The following is a 22104-nucleotide window of genomic DNA, read 5'->3' as shown; positions in this document are numbered from 1 at the left end:
AAGTGCAAAGATGAAATTTGCACGTCTCTGAGACATCACTGCGCCCTGTATTTACTTTTACGCCCTACTTTTTCCTCTCCGGTGTTCGAGAGCCCCGCCCACTGCGCTCGCAGGGCGCTGGTCCCTCTGCGGAGGCCCCGCCTTCGCCGCGGCGCGTTTCTCCTCTGGCCACGCCCCCCCGCCCGAAGGCTTTAAATGCGACTTTTGGCACGTCATTTTCATGCGACCTCATCTTTGTCAGTGCACAAAATGGCGCCTTACAGCCTACTGGTGACCCGGCTGCAGGTGAGCGAGTTTAGGGCCTTCGGGTTTCACGGGGGCGGGGTGCCTCCTACTGTGCCTGCGGCTGTGGGCGAGGCAGGGCAAGGCGGGCCCAACCTCTGGCCGACTTTCCGTGTACCTGTCCCAACCGCGGGCCCAGCGCCGGTGCCCGCTCCTCCGGCGCCCGAGGTCAAGGCGTCCCCGCCTCAGTCAGCTCTCACAGCCCAGACCCCGCTCGACGGGAAGCGTGGGTCCGAGCAGCGGCGGCCTGGTGAAGAGTGGAGGCAGCTCTTTCTCCTTTTTGAAGACCGCACTCTCCTCTCCCGTAGGGTTCCTTTCTGTTCCTCAAGGTGAGGACAAGGTGACTGGGGGGCGCGGTCATCGTTGAGCCCGCTGAGCCCGGAGCCTGAAGGCCTTGCTTCTCATCTCTCAGCAGCAGAGACTTGCTTAGCCAGGTGCATCTACGGTTCGCAGGCCTGGAGTATGCAGAAGAAACTAGCACTCTGTTACATCTTATGAGGATTCTGCAGAACATACAGTATAGCCAAGAATGCAAGGGGATCTTCTGGGCCCAGACGTAGTAAATAGTAATGATAACAGTCTCTCACCTTTGCACAAGATTGCAAGACCGTTTTTAATTCCTCCTCATATCATTCGATTCACTTACTCATCTGGTGAGGTGATTATTCTCATTTGATAGGAGATGAAACTCCTAGAAAGTAGATGAAAGTTCTTGTTTTGTGACTGTCACTGAAGTGCTGTGACCTGAGTGTGCCCTATTTACCCCTCTGTTCTCCTTGTTCTTGTCAGCCTGTCCTCACAGAAGTTTCTGAGCTGGAGTGTGATCCTTGAGCTGACGTTTGTATTTGTGAGAGCACCAGTATGGAGTATTTTGAGCTCACAATTAGTTGCTTTTCACTTACTAGATGGGAGGGTAAAGAGACTCAACAGTTAGTTTGACCTTGACTCCTGTTATGACTGCCAGATGGTTTTTTCACTCCTAACTTGACAACTCTAGGAAGGTGTTAGACTCAAAGGTTCAATATCAAGCCTGTATTTTGTTAATAAAAATAAAGCAAGCCTTTATAGACATTCTCTGACAAGCTTTTACATTTAACTTTGTGAATCTACTTTGAATCAAGTGCGATAACTTTGACTATAGAATTTAAAAAGTAGTTATGTGCTATACTCTTGGGAAGCATTGTGTTACTAGAAGTTATTTTTTTAAATCACATTGCTTAAATTTAAACCGTATGGTTTAAAGTGAAATCATCATTTATCTTGAAATACTTCTGATCTCTCAATTCTGGGCAAAGATGAGGGATTTGCTTTAATTATCTCTCCCAGTCTTTTGATTCTATAGGTTAACAATGTGGGAATAGTTGTTTTTTCCCTAATCCTTCTGTCCTAAGATGTTGCAAAGTCAGGCAAGATTATTTGTTAAGATAAATGATTACAGATTTATTAAGTTTGGAAGAGAGGATTTATATCACAGTATTTTTGAACTGAAAAATGATCTTGGAAAGCATGAGTGTTAGACTGATAGAGAAGGGGATCTGGGCCATGGTTCATATTCTGCCCTGGCCCTGTGACTTTGAGCAAGTTATTTCTGAATCCCAGTTTGCTCATCTGTCAATTGGTGATGGATCTTCATTGACAAACGTTTATTGCGTACTTGGTAATCAGCTTCTACCCAGATTGTTGTGATGATTGATATAAAGTGATGAGAAAGTAGAATTTTTTTTTATGATCATCATGTGGTCCAGCCCCCTCTTTTACAGATGGACAGTCCAAGACCTTGAGAGCCTTGGTGAATTCCAGTAGCAGAGTCAGGATTAGAATCCAAGTCTCCTTGTTTGTTCATTTAGCTAAGGTGAATGAACAGCATTATACCACACTGCCTCCCAATAGCCAGCTGTCTTAAGTAATAGCCAGCTAATACTGTCCTCTGAGAACCTTGTAAATTTACCTCTTTTTGTGTTTGACTACATTTGGGAAGTGATGGTACTGCCTTGGTTGTCATATCTGCAGAACCCTGTCCATGCATTCAGTTTATTCCTACCGCATTCACCATGAATTTACTGAGCGCCCACTGCTTGCTCTGGATACAATGATAAGCAAAGCAGACAATTCTTGTTCTCATGGAGCTTCCACTATATTCTAATGTATTCTACTGCAGAAGGCCTTAAAGATCTTTATCAGCCAAAATATTTTTCTTGTGACCTTGGCTGGACCAAAGGTAAAAGTAGATAATACAATGATGGCAATTACTACTATCACTAAGAGTAGCTCATATTTACCTTATTGTGTGCTAGTAATCTCACATGACCCTGTGAAATAAGGCAGACCTCTTAGCCCTGTCTTATGGATGAAGAAACAGGATTAGAGAGGAAACACACTGTAATGGTTAAGGGCATGGATTTTGACATCATGCTATCTGAATTTGAGTGTTGACTCTAATACTTGCCAGCTGTTACTTCACCTCTCTGTGCCTTTTATCCTTATCTGTAAGTTATGGATAGTAATAGAACACTGACTTATCTAGTAATCATTTTATTTATTTTGTTTTATTTTATTTTATTTTTTTGAGGAAGATTAGCTCTGAGCTAACATCTGCTGCCAATCCGCCTCTTTTTGCTGAGGAAGGCTGACCCTGAGCTAACATACATGCCCGTCTTCCTCTACTTTCTGTGTGGGACGCCTGCCACAGCATGGCTTGCCAAGCGGTGCCACGTCTGCACCTGGGATCCGAACCGGCGAACCCCGGGCTGCCGAAGTGGAATGTGCGCGCTTAACCGCTGTGCCACTGGGCTGGCCCTAGTAATCATTTTATAGTTGCAAAGTATCTATAACCCTGCCTATACCTAGTAAGCTGTATAATTGTTTATTAAATAAAATAAAATAAACTTGGTTAGGGCCTTAGTCCTCATTGTTAGCAGATATGATTTGACTCTGCACCTTTTGGTTCCAAAGCCTGAGGTCCTAGCACTGCTCTATACTGCTTCCCTTTGGCATCAAGACTCAGCCTGTCCACCAGGGTAGCGTTAATGCGCCATATCCTGAGAACAGTGTTCTTTAAGTTGAAAGTGTTCTATTTGACAGTACCTGCTACCAGGTAGTGAGATTAGAAACGGTGAAGACAGTGGAGGTGAAAGTTTTGAAAAGCCATGCTTACTCTCTGGTTTTCATTGTTTATTTTTGTATAGATGACTGTGGATGGTAAATAAGAGGGGCTGGGCACTTGCAGATACAGTTTTTAGGTCTTTGGTTTTGCCTTGAGGTACTGGGGTGGTGAGTTCTCACCTTGTGACCTTGGGGAAGTCATGTAACCTCTTGCGTGTAAATCTGAGATGGCACTTAACTACAGAGAAGTCCGATGTATTTGGCTGAAGTTCAGTTCTCTATAAAATGCCGTGTAAGAAAATATTCCTTTGGCTGGGAAACAGGTCATTCTGGTTGCATGTTCACTGTGGTACCTTCTCAGGTGTCCTATCATCACCTGTTGGTTTGAATTGAGGGAATGAATCAATGATTGAATGGATAAGTAAACAAACTTCCAATCTCAGATTTGGGCAGAGGGAGTAGAAGCACCATCTTGAGGACTAGGGGGAGCACACAATTGCCTTTTGAGCCAACTGTTCCCAAAATGTTTATTGAAATCTTACTATATATGCCTAGCACTGTTCTAGACACTGGGAGTGCAATAGTGGACAAGAAGAGTAGAGCTCATATTGTAGTTCTGGGGAGACAGAAAATAAACAAGAAGACAAATAGGAAAGTTGTAGCTACTGAGTGCTACAAGGAAGGTCAAATAGAACAGTGTGGTAGAGAGAGTAGGTGTGGGGATGTGGCATGGCTTTAACTGGGGTGGTTGAGGAAGGCCTCTCAGAAGGGGTGACATTTGAGCTGATACTTCACTGATAAGAAGGCAGCCCTTCAGCATGTTGGGAGAAGAGACTTCACGTAGAAGGAGCAGCATGTGCAAAGCACTTGAGATAGGTATGCGCTTAGTGTGTTGAGAATAAGAATTAAGGCCAGTGTGACTGAGGTGTTGAGAAGAAGGTCTGAGCAAGAGGTGGGAGCCAGGGTCATGGAGGCTCTGCTAGGGAAATTGGGTTTTACTCCAAACGTGATGAAAGTCCCCTGGAAGGTTTTAAGCTAGGAAGCAACAGGATCTGATTTATGGTTGAGAAAAATCATTTGGGTTGCTGCATGGGATGACGGACCACAGAGGAACAAAAGAGGAGGCAGGGAGAACAGTGGGGGCTCTTGAAATCATCCAGGGAGTGCTGATGGTGTCTGGGTCTGGGGTTCTGGTAGTGGACATAATTTGGAGGCAGATGGATTGGGTGTGAGTGTGAGGGATAGGGAATAATTAAGGATGACTCCTAGCTTTGGGGCCTGAGCAGCTGAGCGATGGGTGAACTTGAATTCAGTAGTCATGTATTTGCATAGTACTTGTAAAACTTAGATGAGGGCCAAAGCTCATTTTAAAATTCTAGATCCTTTGATCAACTCTCAACAAGTTACCTCTATTTCACGGGTGAAGAAGCTGGATGGGGTCAAGTGTCTTGCCCAGGATCCCTCATTTGAGTATGAGTATCATGTCTGAAGTGAGCCTCTTCTATCTCTGGCCTTACTCGAGTGGCTGTCTTCATTGGCTTCCCCTTTCTTTGACACACCTGGTTTTCCAGCATTGGTTTGGAAGGCAGTGGTGGGCTCTGGGCCTCTCAGCATAAAGTGGGGAGGGGACTGCCGGAGGCTGCTCGCAGTCTTTAAAAAGCAACATAGAGCCAGCCCTGATGGCCTAGTGGTTAGTTAAAGTTTATCACACTCTGCTTCAGTGGCCCAGGTTTGGTTCCTGGGTGTGGAACCACGCGACTAATCCGTCAGTAGCCATGGTGTGGCAGCGGCTCACATAGAAGAACTGGAACTTACAACTATACACAACTGTGTACTGGGGCTTGGGGGTGGGGAGGAAAAAAAAGAGGAGGAATATTGACAACAGATGTTAGTTTAGGGTGGATCTTCCCCTGCAGGAAAAAAAAAAAAAAAGCAGCACATCAGAAACCTTAGGGAGACTTCCTCTCACAGACTTATCACATGACTTCAAGCAGAGTATCAACCCTCTGTGGCCCTCAGGTTACACATCTGCAAAATGGGACAATTAATAGCTACCCTTCCATTAAGGGAGGTCCTGAAGGCCTAGTAATATTTGAAAATTTAAACTCTAATGAACTATCAAAGTTTGTGAATAGTTTCTGATGTTATTTTAGGAATAGGCCCTTTCTAACATTGAGAATAGGGGTAGACTTTTTCCTCAGATTGTTCCAGAATGAACCCGTAGAAGCTCTTGTTTATTTTGGGAGCCTTAAAAGGCACGGAGAATGGTTTTCTTGGGTTCATTCTGCACAGCTTGGGCCAAAGGAAAGGGCACCAGCTTTGCAGGCAGGTCTGGAATTCCACCTTTGCTGTGTGACCTTGGGCAAAATAGTTAACATCCCAGAACCTCAGTTTCCTCATCTGTAAAATGGGCACAGTATCTTCTGCCTCAGAGGATAGTTGTGAGTATTAAATGGGACTGTGTATATAAAGTATTTGGAGCCGATCTGGCGCAGGGTGTAGGCACTTGGTGAATGTCAGTCTCTGTTTCCAGCCCTGGAAATGCTTGCAGCCTTCATCGCCCCAGCATTTATCCTCAGCTCATATGTTTAAAAAAGACTGGCTCTGGGGAAATTGCTTGTTCCTCCCCTGATCGCCATGGATTTCGGGTAGGTAGTAGTTGTTCAGGAAAGCCTTTTGGCTGCTGCTCTGAGAGTTTGGAGAAGAGGTAGAAATGAATCTGCTGGCTTCTTGTTTTTTTTCCTCGAGTCAAAGGGCAACGTTTGGAAAATGAACTCTAGAATTAGGTTTGCAGTATTTTTGTCATTAGATGTAAAAGTCTGAGCCCTTGGGGGAATTTAGGCCCAGGAGGAATATTTCTGCTTTCACCCTGCAGACATGGAGAGAGTTTCTGATTGGGAGCTTTAAATCTGTGGCCAGTTCTGGGGGGCGACCAAAGAGGTCTCAGGAGTTCCTTTCACCCCCCACACTTCAGTGCTTGTTGGCTGGGCTCCTTCACCTTCTGCTGGACATTTGTGTTGCTGTTGCTGTTTTATTGTTCGCTGAGAGAGTACAGAGCTGGGTTAAGACAAGGGCCTTGCCTGTGAAAGAGCTTATGTGCTCTTTATGAGGAAGAAGTCACTTAATTGTAACATCCTGTACTGAAGCGAGGAAGGGAAGGGGTGTGCTGGGTGGGGCTAAGTCCAGACTGGCCCATCCTGGAGCTTGGTTGGTGTGGTGGCACGGTTAGTCTGCCCCACACCATCGTCAGCATTAGAGAGATGACACTGAGCAGTCAGGCCTGCTGTGCCAGTCACTGAACTAGGTCTTGTTTCACAAATGCTGCCTCATTTGTCCTTCACAACAACCCTCAGAAGTAGTTATCATTAGCCTCTTTTCATGATGATGAAACTGAGACCTAGAGAGGTTAAATCATTTGTCTGAGGTCACAGCTAGCTCGCAGCAGAGCCAGAGTTTGAATGCAGATTTGTTTGACTGCACAACCCAGGCTGCTCACCACTCAGCCAAACTGTTTCCCCAGAGTCCTCCCCTGGGGTCGAGGGTGGAAGCTAGATCTCTGCAGAGTAGGCTAGATAGAGGGGACACTTCGGTTGGCTCCCTGCGCTGTGTAGATGTATGTCTCTTTGGGGCCTTGATTGCCTCCTGCCCCAAATACCAGCAGAGCTTGAGAGGGAGAGGCTTGAGGTGTGGGTCTCACAGAGGCAGCTTTATTCCTTGACTGAGCTGTGGGCGAGCGTCACAGGCTGCCTATTGAGCTTGCAGAGGACGCCCTTCCTAAGTGTGTTGGTGCAGAGGTGCTGCCCAGGGGCCAGAGTAGGGCTGCAGATTTGTATGCAGTTCACAGTGTGCCTGGAGTCTCTGTTGCTGATGCCAGCAGCAAAGAAGAATTAGGCAGATGAGTGAATCCAGCAACCGATTCCTTAAAGGAACCCCCTACTGCCTTGGAGCCCATTTAGAGGCTATGACTTGGAAAGATGCAGCTCCCTGCCCGCTTTCCAAACCTCTGAAGAAGACTGCATCACTTTTGTGTCTGCCAGTTCCATAGCAACCAAGCTAGCTGATTGCCTCCTGGTAGGAGGGAATTGTTTAGCTTTGGGTCTTAGGAGAGGTGCCAGGCATTGCCTACAAGCGGTGGGAAGAAATGGTTAGAAGCAGTGGAGTTGTGGGAAGATGCTTCTTCTTAGGAGGGTGGTGTTGACTGACGTGCATTCTTGTATTGTCCACCTAGACAGAGCCCACCTGAGGCTTCCCTGCCAGGAAGGGCTAGGCAGCTAGTTGCTAAGAGCTGTGAGCCTGAATGCTGCTGAGGGTCATGGTCAGAGGAACCAGAGCTCTTACCCGACCTGAGACCTTGAAGACATCCTGCTGGTGAAGTGGGCTGCCTCATATGGTAGTGCATTCCCCACCACTGGACAGGGCCCATGTAGGTTGGATGACTCCATGTTAGGCCTTGAAGGACAGAAAGAGTGGATAGATGAGACCTTTTCAGTCCTTTTTCAGTTCTGAGATGTCCTGCCCCGCCCGGTGTGTGGGACCTGCTTGGAGCTCCTGGTCTTTCTTTGGCAACTGGGAAGGGTGTAGAGGGCATAGAGAAAAGCAGCAGCCTGTGGTCCTTTCTGCAATACACAGGCAGGCAGTGTGTTAGTAGTAGCGTCTCATTCTCCTGGGAGAACTGAATAACAGAAGCTTGTATTTATTGAATGCCTGTCAGGAACCCAGCTACCGAGCTCTGTGCTTTTCATATACTTTTTTCCTTAAAGAATGCAGTATATTCATAAAAGCTCTCTTTCCTTCTCTCCATTCTGGTCCCCAGAGGCAACCACTGGTAGGAATTTTGTATTTATCATTCCAGACTTTCTTCTCTATATTTACAAACAGTACATTCTTCTTAGTCCTCACAAAATCTCTGCTCTTTTCATCCCATTTTACAGAAGAAGAAACTGGCTCAGAGAGGTGAAGAATCTTGTCTGAGATTCTAAGCCAGATCCATCTGGCTCTAGAGTGGATGCCCTTTCTGTGAGTTGGCACTAGGGTTGGAGTGTTTCCACACACTTGACAGATCAGAATGGGGCTGGTGACTTCTCTGTCTCTTGCTGAAGCAGCTGCCTCAAGAGACCAGGCCTCCCCAGGAGCCCGGCCTGTTTGGACAGCTCAGCCGCCTTCTGCTCCTCGGCTTGCTCCAAGTGCTGGTGCCCACTGACACGTGGTTCCCTAAGGCAGTGCTGGCATATGCCGTGCTTCACAGGATGGACAGAAGGTCAGATTGGCCCGCCAGGTTGGCCTCCTGCCTGAGAATATGTCAGTCCCTTTGGTTTGGACTGTTCTCTGAATGCAAGTGGTCTCCAGGGATGAACTCCGTCCTTTGGGAAAAGAGAGCAGCACGCCTGACCTTGGCTGAGTGGGGAGGCCAGCGTTCTGAGTGGGTGTGCACGTGAAATGCTACAGGGTGGACCCTTTTCCTTGTGCTTTGGCTCTGAGTGCGCACTGATGGCTCAGCACAGCCTCTGCCAGAGGCACTCAGAACTTGAATTTGAAAACACAATGAAAAGACTTGTGTTCAAATCATGGCCCTGCCTTCATCTATTTCATCACCGAGTATTTCTTGAGCTTCTGTGTGTCAGACGTTGTCCTAAGCTCTGAGTATACAGTGGTGACCAGAATAGACAAGTTGTCTACCCACATGGAGCTTACATTTTAGTGGGTTTTATGTTCTCGTCTGTCTGAGTCTCCGTTTTCTCATCTAAACAAGGGACAAAATTACTTGTTGGGAGGGTGACATAAAATAACTTTTGTGATCTTGCCTGGCACAGTTTCCTTTTGTTTCATTTCTTGCCTAGCTCTCTCATGGGGGTCCTCTTTGAGTATGTTCCCTCCTTCAGAGTTTGTTCTGTGTCAGTAAATGCAGCATCAGCAGAGCCTCCTTTACTCCTTGGGAGCCCTGGAGATGTGTGTCCATCCAGCACGGGAGAGGGTACCCTCAGACTAAGGAGCCAGACTTCTCTAAAGGCACTCTGGTTCAGCAGTTGGGACTGAGAGCCCCCATGGAGGACTGAGCCCACCCAGCTGCTGGGCTGGAGCAGAGGTTGGGAGACACTGTAGCACAGTGAGAAGGGCATGGGCTCAGCAGGTTCACAGCTCTGTGACCTTGGGCAGGCCACCTTCTATCTCTGGGCCTCGGCATTTTCAGGGCAGTTAGGGAGGCTGAGCTCTATACCCCAAGGTTTACCAGTGTAGCTGGCACAGAGCAGTGTGACAACTAACTACTCCTTACTCCAAAACAGATCTGAGGGCATCTGGCTCCTGGTCACCCTGATGGGAGACTCCCACCCAAGTGCAGAATTAGGGAGTTGGTTTGTAGCAGAGGAAGTACCATAGGGATACTGAGAGCGGAGAAGACGTGATTATGGCTTTCAAGGATTTGATAGGCTGAAGTGTGGAAGAGTGACTAAGCTCTGGTTCTGAAGGACAGGGCTGGGAGGTGAGGCCTCTGTCGAGTGTCAGGCTCCGGGCTGGGTGCGTTCACATGGGTGCTCTCCTTTAACCCTCGCTGCAGCCTGCGGAGGTGTTATCCCATTTACAGATGAGAAAAGTGAAGTGAAGAGGTGTTAAATAAAACCACACAAGGTTACACAGCTCGTCAGGGCAGAGCTGGGATTTGAGCCCAGGACTCCAATGCTGGAATCTGTACTCTGATACAATGGAAGCATGTTTTCAGTTCAGTATAAGAAGCATTTGTTGTTGTGAAGTATTAGAACTGTCCAGTAGTGGAATAGGCTTTCTGGAAGAAAATGAGAATCAGGGGCCTATGGAGATTGCTGAAGAGAGGTTTTCTGCCTTGAGGCTGCCTCAGTCCTGGCCTCGTCCCCTTTGTTCTTGAGAAAGTGGAGGGCGAGGGCTTGGTGAAAGTGTCTTTTCCACATAAGGGCCTGGTATTTACTCATGAGAATGTCACAAGGCCTGAGACTTGGGCTCCAAGTGTGGGAAACAATTTTCCTGTTTCCTGGTTGTTATGACATCTGGGTTGGATGGCCTTACAGCTGATCTCGAGAGCGTCCCTGGGCCTGGGTTGAACTGAGCATTCAAGTATGTTTTACTTTTGGACTTAGGAAATAAAAACAAAACCCCAGGAGGTTATTTTTGTAAAATATGCCCAAGTCATCATGCTTCTTTAAGTAGTATTCCTCTGGACTACTCATACCCCAACCACAGTGGTCAGTATATTATGAGACTCAATACTATCCATTTTTAAGATAAAATTAGTTTTTACCTTTTTTCTTGTTTATAAAGGTAATTACCCATTGTGGCAAACTTGGAAAGTAGAGGTATAAAGAATATAATAAAAACATCTACCTATATACCCAACTCCTACCCAGAGATAATTACTGTTAACATTTTGGTATATTTCCTTCTAATATTTTTAAAATGTTACAATCCAAATAAAAAACATGTACAATAATACATGTATTTATAATCTTACAAGCAGCAATAAGAACATTCTTACAAAGATTTAAATACTGTTAACAAAGCTGAAATCCTCCTTTTCTGCCAGCCCTTGCTTACACTTCCTGGCTTCCCAGGAGTGCCCGCAGGTCGGTTGGGGTTCGTCCTCCTATGTGTAGATCTGCATACAATATGTGCACACAGACAGAGTGTTCAAGCAACTTGTTGTGCATTTTATCTGTAACTTAACAATGAATCTGGGAGATTTTCCCCAAAGTGTTGTATAGTATTCCACAGAATGGATAAAATGTAACTTTTTAAAAAATAAATGGACATTTAGTTGTTTGTAATTTTTTAAATATTTCACTTAATGTTGCAGTGAGCATTCTGGTAGCTGTCTTCTTTTGCGCATGTGTGGTACAGGTAGATATGGAAACAGAGTGGCTAGGGCACAATGTACTAAGTTTTAGTAGCTATTGCTCCTGGGAAGACTGTACCAGCATTCTCTGATAGCAAAATTCGATGTTACTCCTTCCTCACTAAGGCTTTATGTTGTAAATCTTTAAGATTTTTGCGTATTACTTTTGTATAATGGGGGGAAGCATTCATATTCTTTAAAAAACCTGACTTCATTCTTTTGCTTTTTAACAATCTGAAGTAGACTGCAAGTTTTAGAAAACAGTGTGGTGCTTAGAAAAAATTTATTTTTATTTCTTTAAAAATAATTTTTCTGATTCTACAACTAATATAGATAGAGTATTAAAGGTTCAAAATTACATAAATATAAAAAGTTAAAAAGTCTGCATAATTTCACCCTCCAGCCATAGCCATTGTTAACAGTTTGGCATCTATTCCCCCGCCTTGTTTTTTTTTTGGTGAGGAAGATTTGCCCTGAGCTAACATCTGTTGCCAATCTTCCTCTTCTTTTGCTTGAGGAAGATTAGCCCTGAGCTAACATCTGTGCCAATCTTCCTCCACTTTATATGTGGGTTGCTGTGACAGCATGGCTGATGAGTGGTGTAGGTCTGCATCCGGGATCTGAACCCAGGCCGCTAAAGCAGAGCATGCTGAACTTAACTGCCATGCCACTGGGCTGACCCCTATTCCTTTTTGATTTTATTGATTTCTTTAATTCATTTGTGTCCAGATCCATGCTTAGAATTGCCAGGAGACTCCTGGAGGGTTCAGTGTTTGGGCTTTAGAGCTAGGCTGTGTTTGAATGCTCATGTTATTATTCACTCTCTGGGGCAACTTGAGCAAGTTACCACCTTCCTCCAGCCCTCAATTTCCTCATCTTTTAAGTGGGGTTCATATTATTACAATAGGGCTACTCATCCATGTAAAGTACTTGAAACTTGGCACTCAATAGAAAGTATTAAATATTATGAATAACGATCTTTGCTTAGAAACCTCAGCCATGACACCTGTTGGGTGTGGGTACAGTGGGTGCGTGTGGTGCCAGGGACTGTGGGGAGGGGTAGATCCGGCATGGAACTAGTATTGGTGCCTCTCTTGGAGTCACTGAGTATTAAATACCACTGGGTGCCTGGCATCAGGCCATGGAGTCTGGGGAAGGGCTGGTGGTGGTGGGTATCCCTGGATGGGCTTCAGGGAGTCTGTAAAATTGTATGTTTTATGTGTTTTCTAAATTTCCTCCATGAAGTATGTCCTATTTTTTAAAATAGGAGGAAAACCCCTAGTAAATGCTATTTTTAAAAAATCTGCTTATAGCATTTTAGAATAATTGCTATTCTTTGGGAGCCCATTCATGTCGTTTCATGCCTCATGTAATACTGAACTATTACTCTCTTTTTCCATATGAGGAAACCGGGTGCAAAGGTGAAGCCCTCTTGAGATCACACAGCTAGTAATGGTGGAGCTGGCCTTTGGAGTGAGATCCAGCTAAGTTCTTTCTGCTGTGCTGTGTTGCCTCTTGTAAACCACAGGTTATAATGTAGGCTGGTGAACCGCACCCTCCTGGCCCTGCTGGGTTTCCAGCCAGACCTTCCACCATTTTCTGCTTTGTCTTTGCTCCCCACCATTTTGAGTACTTTGTAGCTCCTGCACACTAAACTTGATGATTCTGTATCTTTTTACATACTGTCTGTCCTCTTTCAGTGCCTCACAAACTCCTGTTTATCTTCCACAGCCCTGCTCAGTGAAGCCTTGCCTGGGCATCCCAAGCAGAGTTAACTTCCCTCTGCTGCCTTCTGCCCCTGGTGTGTGCTTCCTTCTCCTCACAGGTCACAATCAATTGCATTTACATGCTGATCTTGGCCAGACTAAGGTATATCAGTGTAGGGACTGTCTTCTTGGTGTCTGTGTCCTATTGCTTGGCACATAGTAGGTGCTCGTGTGTTAAAATACAAACCTTTTTCCTTGAGGACAGAAGTTATGTGAAAAGCCACCATCAACCTCTTGTACCTTTGCCCCTCTTGGATGCATTATCTACAGAGCAGCCACGGTGATTTTTTTTTTTTGAAAATGCAGTTCTGATCTAGTCATGATCCTGCCTAAACCTTCAGTGGCTTCCCATTGCTTTTAGGATCAAGTTAAATATTTAGCATGTCCTGCTGTAAAGCTCACAATCAGAAGACAAGGTCAAGGCCTGAGTGACTGGACCAGTAAAGGTACAGTGAGCCACTCTCATATACAGATGGATTGTTACTTACATAGACAGTGACAGGAAGAAGCCAAGGTGCCAGTTCCCTGGCCCTAGACCCATACACCAGAAAGGACGACATCAGACGAAAGGAGCTGATGGCTACACACAGGTTATGAGTACCCTGTTGCAGCTAAGTGGGTTTATATTCTGCAGTTCAAGTCTAAAGGGTCCTTGGCAGAAAGCTCTATACCTCATCAGATCCTGGGAGGCGAGGAGCAGCTGTCTCATGGCAGCCTCCCGGGGAGATGAGGCGGCAAGTGGGAGATGGCCTCACAGCAGCTCCTTAGAGGCCTCCAGTCCTCTGGTGTTCCGAGGGGATCACAAGGTGTACCACTGAGACCCAGGTAAGCTGTGGCTCAAGGTTGCTAGGGTGCTTTTCGCTACACCCACAAAGTCCCTCACGACACCTGGCTCATTTTACCACTTAGCTGTATTTTCTGCCATTTCCACTGCACTTTGCTCACTTTGCTCCAGGCAAGCCGACTTTCTGTTTCTTCTTTCAGTTACAAGTACTTTCCTGCCACGGAGCTGTTGCACATGCTGTTCTCTGCCTGTCAGATTCTCTGGACTCCTTCCCCTAAACCCCATTTTAGTTGCCTGGGTAATTCCTAGTAATGTTTCAGTTCTCGGGCTAAACACCACTTTTCTTGGACAAGCCCTTCCCCCAGTCTAGAGTAGGTCCTTCAGCTTTAAACGGTTATGGCTGCTTCACTTCTCTTTCATAGCACTTCTCTTACAAAGTTGCTGACGTAGTCCCTTGAGTCATTACTTGATATCTCTCTTGTCCACCAAACTGTAAGCTCAACAAGGGCAGGTATAGCCAGACTGTGTCTGTCTTGCTTACCTCGTTAATTCAGGCAGCACAGCACAAAGTCTAGGGCTGGATAAATACTTGTTTAATGAATCAGTAACACCTTAGTTTAAATTAGGGACATAATGTGGTGGAAAAAGCATTGACTTGAGAACTGAGTGGCTTTGAGTTTTCCAAACTGCTGTTAACTAGGTATGTGACCTTGGTCATTCATTTCTTCATCTGTCAAATGAAAAAATACTTGCTCATCTGGGGTCACCTTGGGTTCTAATAGTCTGTGATTCTAGATGAAGCAGTTAATTAGCAGAGTTCTAGAGGGATGGAACCTAGGATGAGAGTCCAGCTGCCTCCTTGACGTCTGTGCTTGGGCATCAGATAGGCGTTGTCCGTAACTAAACTCCTGGGCTCACCCCTAAGTCTGCTCTTCCTATTGCCCTCCCCATTTCAGTTTATGGCAACTCCATTCTTCTAGTTACTCAGGCCCAAAACCTCAGGGATATTCTTGACTTTTCTCATTCCCCTTCGCCAATTTGCCAGCAAATCCTATTGTTACTACCTTCAGAATATATCCAGACTCATCCCCGTCTCACACTTCCACCACTGTCGCTTTGGTCCAAGTCACCGTCATCTTTCCCTGGACTGTTGTGTTGGCCCTTACTGCGTCTTCCCGCTTCCTTCTGTTCTACAGCAGCCAGAAGGATCCTTGTAGATAAATGAGAGCGTGTCATTCCTGTTTGGAATTCTCCATTAGCTTCTTATCGCACTCAGAGTGAAGTCAGACTTTATTCTACAGGGTCCTATACAATCTGATTCCCTGCCACCTCTGATCTTTTCTCTTACCCAGCTCCCCCTTGTTTATTCTGGCCACACTGCCCTCCTTGCTGTTCTTTTTCTTTTAATATATATATATATTTTAATTTTTAAAATTACCATTTTAACCATTTTTAAGTGTACAGTTCAGTGGCATCAGGTACTTTCATGATGGTGTACAGCCATCACCACCATCCATCTCCAGAACTTTTTCCTCATCCCATACTGAGACTCTGTACCCATTAGACACTGACTCCCTGTTTCCCCTCCCCCAGCCCCTGGCAGCCACCATTCTTGTTTTTTTTTTTTGTTTTTGTTTTTGTTTTTGAGGACGATCAGCCCTGAGCTAACATCTGCTGCCAATCCTCCTCTTTTTGCTGAGGAAGACTGGCCCTGAGCTAACATCCGTGCCCATCTTCCTCTACTTTATATGTAGGATGCCTACCCACAGCGTGGCATGCCAGCAGTGCCATGTCCGCACCCAGGATCCAAACCGGCGAACCCCGGGCCACCGAAGCGGAATGTGCACAATTAACTGCTGCGCCACCAGGCTGGCCCCCACCCTTCTATTTTCTGTCTCTATGAATTTGACTCCTCTAGGTGCTTAATGTAAGTGGAATCATAGTAGTCGTCCTTTTGTAACTGACTTATTTCACTTAGCATAATGTCTTCAAGGTTCATCCATGTTGTAGTGTCAGAATTTTTTAGGCTTTCACAACTCCTTTTTAAGGCTGAATCATATTCTCTTGTATGTATGTACCACATTTTGTTTATCCATTCATCTGTCAGTGGACACTTGGTTGCTTCCACTTTTGGGCTGTTGTGAATAATCCTGCCCTCAACGTGGGTGTACAGATCTCTTTCCTTGCTGTTCTTTGAACACAACAAGTACCACTGACTTTACAGGACCCTTGTCATTTCTGTCTGCAATGCTCGTCCTTCAGCTATCTGTAGATTGGCTTGCACTTTTTGTCAGGTCATTGTTCAGTGTCACCTTCTCACTGAAGCCTTTCCCAACTATCCTATTTTACATTGCACCTCCCCCCACTGCCCGCGCTGCCTTTCCCATTGCCCCTGCTTTATTGTCTCTCATGACTTATCAACATCTGACTGAAGTTTTACTTGTTTCTCTGCGTCTGTTTATCTGTCTCACTGTCCATCCTTCCTCTAAGCCCCTGGAATGTCAGTCCTGAGACGGCAGGGAATATTGGAAGATTTTGTTCATTGCTGTATCCCCAGAGCCTAGGACTGCCTGGTACCCATAGTCACTCAATAACTATTTGATGGATAGACAGATGAATGAATAAATGAATGAGTAAGATTTGGTGGTATAGGAGGGAGTGGGGACAGAGAGAATGTTTTTCCTCAGGGTCAACCATACTCATCACTTCTCATATTTCTGGTTATTACTGAGATTCTAAGGGTAAAATTAAAATCCTTGTTAATTTTTTTCCTCCTGGTGTAAGACACAAGGCACTTTTTCTTCCTCCTTGTGTCTTACTTCAGTGACTGCTACTGCCCCCTAAAGAGAGTTTTGTTCTGAGAAAGTTGCATGATAGAGGGCACCAAAATGTATACACAGAATTGGAAGGATCAACATGGGGTTGCAGGTTTTAAATTTCTCCAAGGACACTAAAACAACAATAACAAAAAATTAAAAAACTAACCCAAATCATCATCATTATTTCTCGAAAGAAAGGGCCTTTTAACACGAAAGGTATAGAAAGGAAAGGTTCAGAACCAAGGACATGCTTTAAATTTAATAAATTTGACTTTTTAAAAAACTTTCTCCGTTGTTCTTATTTTTCCCATTTTCCTCGTGGATAGTTGTGTGCAGACAGGCACCAAGGGGGTGGGCGGAGGTTTGGCTGCCTCTGGTGCCGTAGGTGGAATGCTGCAGAGAGCCTAATGCCACTCTGCAGATGCCAGGGGTGACTGTGAGCAAGTCCTTTGTTGTCGCTGTTTGTCTTTGACATTGTAACTAATTTTTTTAAGATGAAGTTCTCTAAGATATTGTTTTTCAAACTGCCTGTGTTGACCCATTATTGGATCATGAAATTAATGGAGTTCAACTTGCCTTCAAAAGAAGATAATATACAATGCTAAATGAAAAAACCAGACACATAAGGCCACCTCTTGTATGATTCCATTTATATGAAATATCTAGAATAGACAAATTCATAGAAACAGAAAGCAGATTAGTGGTTGCCAGAGGCTGGAGCAAGGAAAGCGAAGAGAATAAGGAGCAACTGCTTTATGGGTACACGGTTTGCTTTTGGGGTGATGAAAAAGTTCTGGAACTAGATAGTGGTGATGGTTGCACAACATTGTGAATGTACTGGATTGTACACTTTAGTAGTTACAATGGTAACTTTTATGTTATGTGTATTTTTTTCTTAGTGCTGTTGAGTTGATTCCAATTGCTAGTGACCCTGTGGACAGCAGAGTGGAAGCCCGCTTGGTCTTTTGTGCCATCCTCTCACCTTCTGGTGCTGTCAGACAATGCTCTGCTGCTATTCATAAGGTTTTCCATGGCAGGGTTTTTGGAAGTAGGTGGCCAGGCCTTCTTCCTAGTCTGTCTTAGGCTGGAAGCTCTGCTGAAACCATGAATGACCCTGGTGGTATTTGAAATACCGGTGGCATAGCTTTTGGCATCACAGTAACACACAGCCACCACAGTGTGACAACTGATGGATGAGTGGTGCGGTTCCCTGACTGGGAAATGAACCCCGGGCCACAGCAGTGAGAGCACTGAATCTTAACCACTCAGCTTCCAGGTCTGGCTATATGTATTTTACCACAATAAAAATAATAATAGAGAATAAGAGGTATCAGCGAGCATTGCACATGGCAGTTAGTGTCTAGTGAAACTTTTGTTTCAGTTGCACACACCACTCTGGCAGCACCTGTGTGCTGGATCACAACATGAAATGTCTTTTGTTTGTGTGTATTCTCAGTCAAACTTTGAAAGCCCCCTCTCGAAGACTCCTTTTAGCTCAGAATAGCCTATAGCCAATATTCAGATGTCGCTAGGACCATCTCTGATGAGGCTTCCTGAGGATACGGTGGATTTTGAATGACTTCCTCCTTCCTTGATGATTCCACAAATGCCATGTGATTTTTTTTTTCTAAAGGTTGGCACCTGAGCTAACAACTGTTGCCAATCTTCTTTTTTTTTTCTGCTTTATCTTCCCAAACCCCCCGTACATAGTTGTATATACTAGTTGCAGATCCTTCTAGTTGTGGGATGTGGGACGCCGCCTCAACGTGGCCTGACGAGTGGTGCCATGTCCGTGCCCAGGATCTGAACTCTGGGCCACCGCAGTGGAGCGTGTGAACTTAACCACTAGGCCACGGAGCCAGCCCCTGCCATGTGATTTTGAGTGAGTCACTCATTCTCTCTGTTTGGCTTTTGCATCTGTAGCCAATTTTTGGAACTTGAACTCCAACATGGTCTTATTTGAGCTCTGAGAAGGTCTTGGCCTTTTTTTCACTTGACCACTCGTATTTCTATGCCTTCAGTGAATCTTGGCCCTGACATGTACAATAGCAACTATAACACTACTGCGTTTTTTGTTTGCATATCTCTCTTATCCCACCAGACTGTGATCTTAAGGGTAGGGGCGGTGTGGTGGTGTTCTAGAGTCAAGTTTAGCTATCCCATACTGTCCTCAGGTGTGCTATAGCAATTGGCATACAGTTGTGCAGGAATCATGACCCCCCCGCCGCCAGCAACTGAGGCTGTCAATTGCCTCCTAGCAGCAGCCTGGTCTGTTTAGCTAACTGTGATGTCCAAAATGAATTATTTTGTTCATGGGCCTTAACTCAAGAAAGTTTGAAAGCCATGTGGTAACAGCATTTGGCACCTAGGAAAGTGTCCATTGTTTGTCAAATGAGCTGGATTAGACAGGGACTATTCTGCCTGTTTAATTTTATTTATTTATTTATTTTTGTGAGGAAGATTGGCCCTGAGCTAACATCTGTGCCAATCTTCCTCTATTTTGTGTGGGATGCCGCCACAGCATGGCTTGATGAGCAGTGCTAGGTCTGCACCCAGGATCCGAACCTGCAAACCCCAGGCCGCTGAAGTGGAGCATGCAAACCTAACCACTGCACCACTGGGCTGGCCCCTATACATATTTTTAAATAGAAAGAGTAAGCAGTTTGACCAGTCAGGGGGCGAATAATAAAGAGGTAGCATTCTGAATCTAGTGCCTTCCCATGACTCCATACTGGCTCGCATTTCATGAGTGCATATATACATATCATTGCATCCTCACCTGTGTGTAAATCAAGGCAAAGGCTGTGGCTAACCCACAAAGGCCTGAGCTCTGGGAACTTTCTTCCTTGGTACAGATAAATCCCTTCTGACATTGCTGCACTTCCCTCTGGGCCTTTGGGGAATAAGGGAGTTTATCTGAAAGCCTGCTTGCTGGGGAGGAATATTTATAGAATCACTGAGCTGGAAAGAACTGTGGAGAACATCTGGCTCAGTGGTTCCCAGACATGGCTGCATCAGAGTCACCTGGGAATCTTTACCAGTGCTTAGGCTCCGCCTCAGGTGACGGAATGGTAGGGCCAAGAGCTGAGTGTTTATGAAACCTCCCAGGCGATTTTGATGCCGCTGGAATGATCCCCTTCGCCCATTTTATAGAAATGGAAAAGGAGGCGCACAATGGCTGGATTACGTTACAAGGGTACATAGTGACTGAGCTAGGAGGCCAGATCTCTGGACTTCTAAGCCCTGAATGTTCCCTCTTGGCCCCCCGCCTCCTGTCACATGCGAGTTTTCGCTGTCCACCAAACCACACACAGAGAAGTGACCCATGGGGCAGTAACACTCTGGCTCTTCACCCTCTGAGTGTGGTGCCCTCACCTGAATGTTAAATTGCAAAATTGGGGTTCAAGGACAAAAATACAGAGACGCTAGGGGACTTTGGCTCTCTCTACCTCAACTGAAAACAGTTTGCTGTCAGTCTCTTTTCAACCACGTAGTACAAATTTGGGTAATTATAGGAGAAAATAATTTTCCATCATAACCCAAACATTTTTTTATAATGTTAGTGCATTTCTTTCCAGTCTTTTTTCCCATGTGAACATTAGTTTTATAGTATTGTAATCAGTGTGTATGTGACTTATTTCCTGCTTTTGCATACGTTATCATATTGTAGACAATTTTCTATCTTGCTACTTATTACTGAAAACCATGATTCCTTCTGTGTGGGAAATTGTACATCTATATGTCAACATGTTAACTTGCTTTCAATTTTAGCAATTATAAGCAGTAGTGCATACATTGTGTCATTTTCATATTTAGAATTATTTCTCAAGGATAGATTCTCAGATCTGGAATTACTAGGTCGAAGGGTATGGATGTTGCTGTGGACTTCAGATTCACAGGGTGCTTTATGAAAAGATCGAATCAGTTTACTTTTAATCTGCAGCAAGCAGTCTGCAAGAATATTTATCTTTGAGGGTCAGCCCAGTGGCGCAGCGGTTAAGTTTGTGTGCTCTGCTTCAGCGGCCCAGGGTTCGCTGGTTCAGATCCCAGTTGCGGACCCATGCACTGCTCATCAAGCCATGCTGTGGCAGGTGTCCCACATATAAAATAGAGGAAGATGGGCATGGATGTTAGGTCAGGGCCAGTCTTCCTCAGCAAAAAGAGGAGGATTGGTGGCAGATGTTAGCTGAGGGCTAATCTTTCTCAAAAAAAAAAAAAAAAAGATTTTTTTGGCGGGGTGCCGGCCATGTGGCCGAGTGGTTAAGTTTCTGTGCTCCACTGCGGCAGCCCAGGGTTTCGCTGGTTCAGATCCTGGGCGCAGACATGGCACCACTCATCAGGTCACACTGAGGCAACGTCCCACGTGCCACAACTAGAAAGGCCCACAACTGAAATATACAACTATGTACCAGGGGGATTTGGGGAGAAAAATCAGAACAGGAAAACAAAAAGATTGGCAACAGTTGTTAGCTCAGGTGCCAATCTTCAAAAAAAAAAGATTTTTTTTTTTTATTCTCCTCCCCTACCATCTAGATTGAACAGTTATGAACATTTTGCCTTATTGCTTCATCTGTATTTTTTTTTCTGGATCATTTCAAAAGCAGTTGAAAGCATTGTGACATGCATCTCTTAAGAATAAGTCAGTTGGCTGTAACTACCCTGTCATTATCTGTTCTCCCAAAAATGTCTTTGGTAGCTATCTTTTTCCAAATCAGGATCTGATAAAAAATTTACCCATTGCATTGGTTTTACTTTTTTAGTCTCTCTTAATCTAGAACAGCCCCTTACCCCTTCTCCACACCTTTCTTCCCCATGACATTGACTTTTTGAAGAGACCAGGCCAGTTTCTTGTAGAATGTCCATTGTAGATTTGATTGATTGATCTTTTATTCCCTGCATTTCCCTTAAACTGGAGGTAAGGTCCCAAAGCTTGCTTAGACTCAGGTTAAACATTTTTTGGCACAAGTTATTCATAGATGATGCTTTCATATCAGGAGGCATGACTGTCAGGGAGTCTTGCTATTGGGGATGCCAAGTTCGATCTCTGGGCTAAGGTGGTGGTAACTAGATCCTTCTAGTATAAAGTAGTATAAGGTATATTTATTTCCTTTCCATTTTTTTTAAGATTTTATTTTTCCTTTTTCTCCCAAATCCCCCAGTACATAGTTGTGTATTTTTAGTTGTGGGTCCTTCTGGTTGTGGCATGTGGGGTGCTGCCTCAGCATGGCTTGATGAGCAGTGCCATGTCCGTGCCCAGGATTCGAACCCGTAAAACTCTGGGCTGCCGAAGCAGAGCATGCGAACTCAACCACTCAGCCACGGGGCTGACCCCCTTTCTTTTCTTTATTAATGGTAAATTCCTGCTAGTTAACTTGCTGAAACAAAGGGTTTGCACATTTTAAAAGCCGGAACACTGTTAATTATTGTCAAATTGCCAGTAAATGATTGTGCTACAGTACACCACAGGCACATACTTTTCTGCATCTATTTGCC

General features: G+C 45.0%; 1 protein-coding gene across 2 annotated transcripts in view; it reads left to right on the top strand.

The window, feature by feature from the left end:
* The first annotated feature begins 137 nt into the window (after positions 1–137).
* Positions 138–22104, top strand: part of ACO2 (aconitase 2) — a 52333-nt gene continuing 30366 nt past the window's right edge. Inside the window, exon 1 of one of the 2 annotated variants that reach the window (XM_046646090.1) lies at positions 138–285. In XM_046646090.1, the coding sequence (XP_046502046.1) occupies positions 196–285 (90 nt within the window). In that variant the 5' untranslated portion in view covers positions 138–195. Of the gene's footprint in view, positions 286–706; positions 941–22104 lie in introns of those variants that run through there. The other variant, XM_046646089.1, reaches the window with a different exon arrangement.

Source organism: Equus quagga, chromosome 19 (assembly GCF_021613505.1).
Source record: "Equus quagga isolate Etosha38 chromosome 19, UCLA_HA_Equagga_1.0, whole genome shotgun sequence".
Taxonomy (NCBI): domain Eukaryota; kingdom Metazoa; phylum Chordata; class Mammalia; order Perissodactyla; family Equidae; genus Equus; species Equus quagga.
This window is presented reverse-complemented; position numbering and strand designations above follow the sequence as displayed.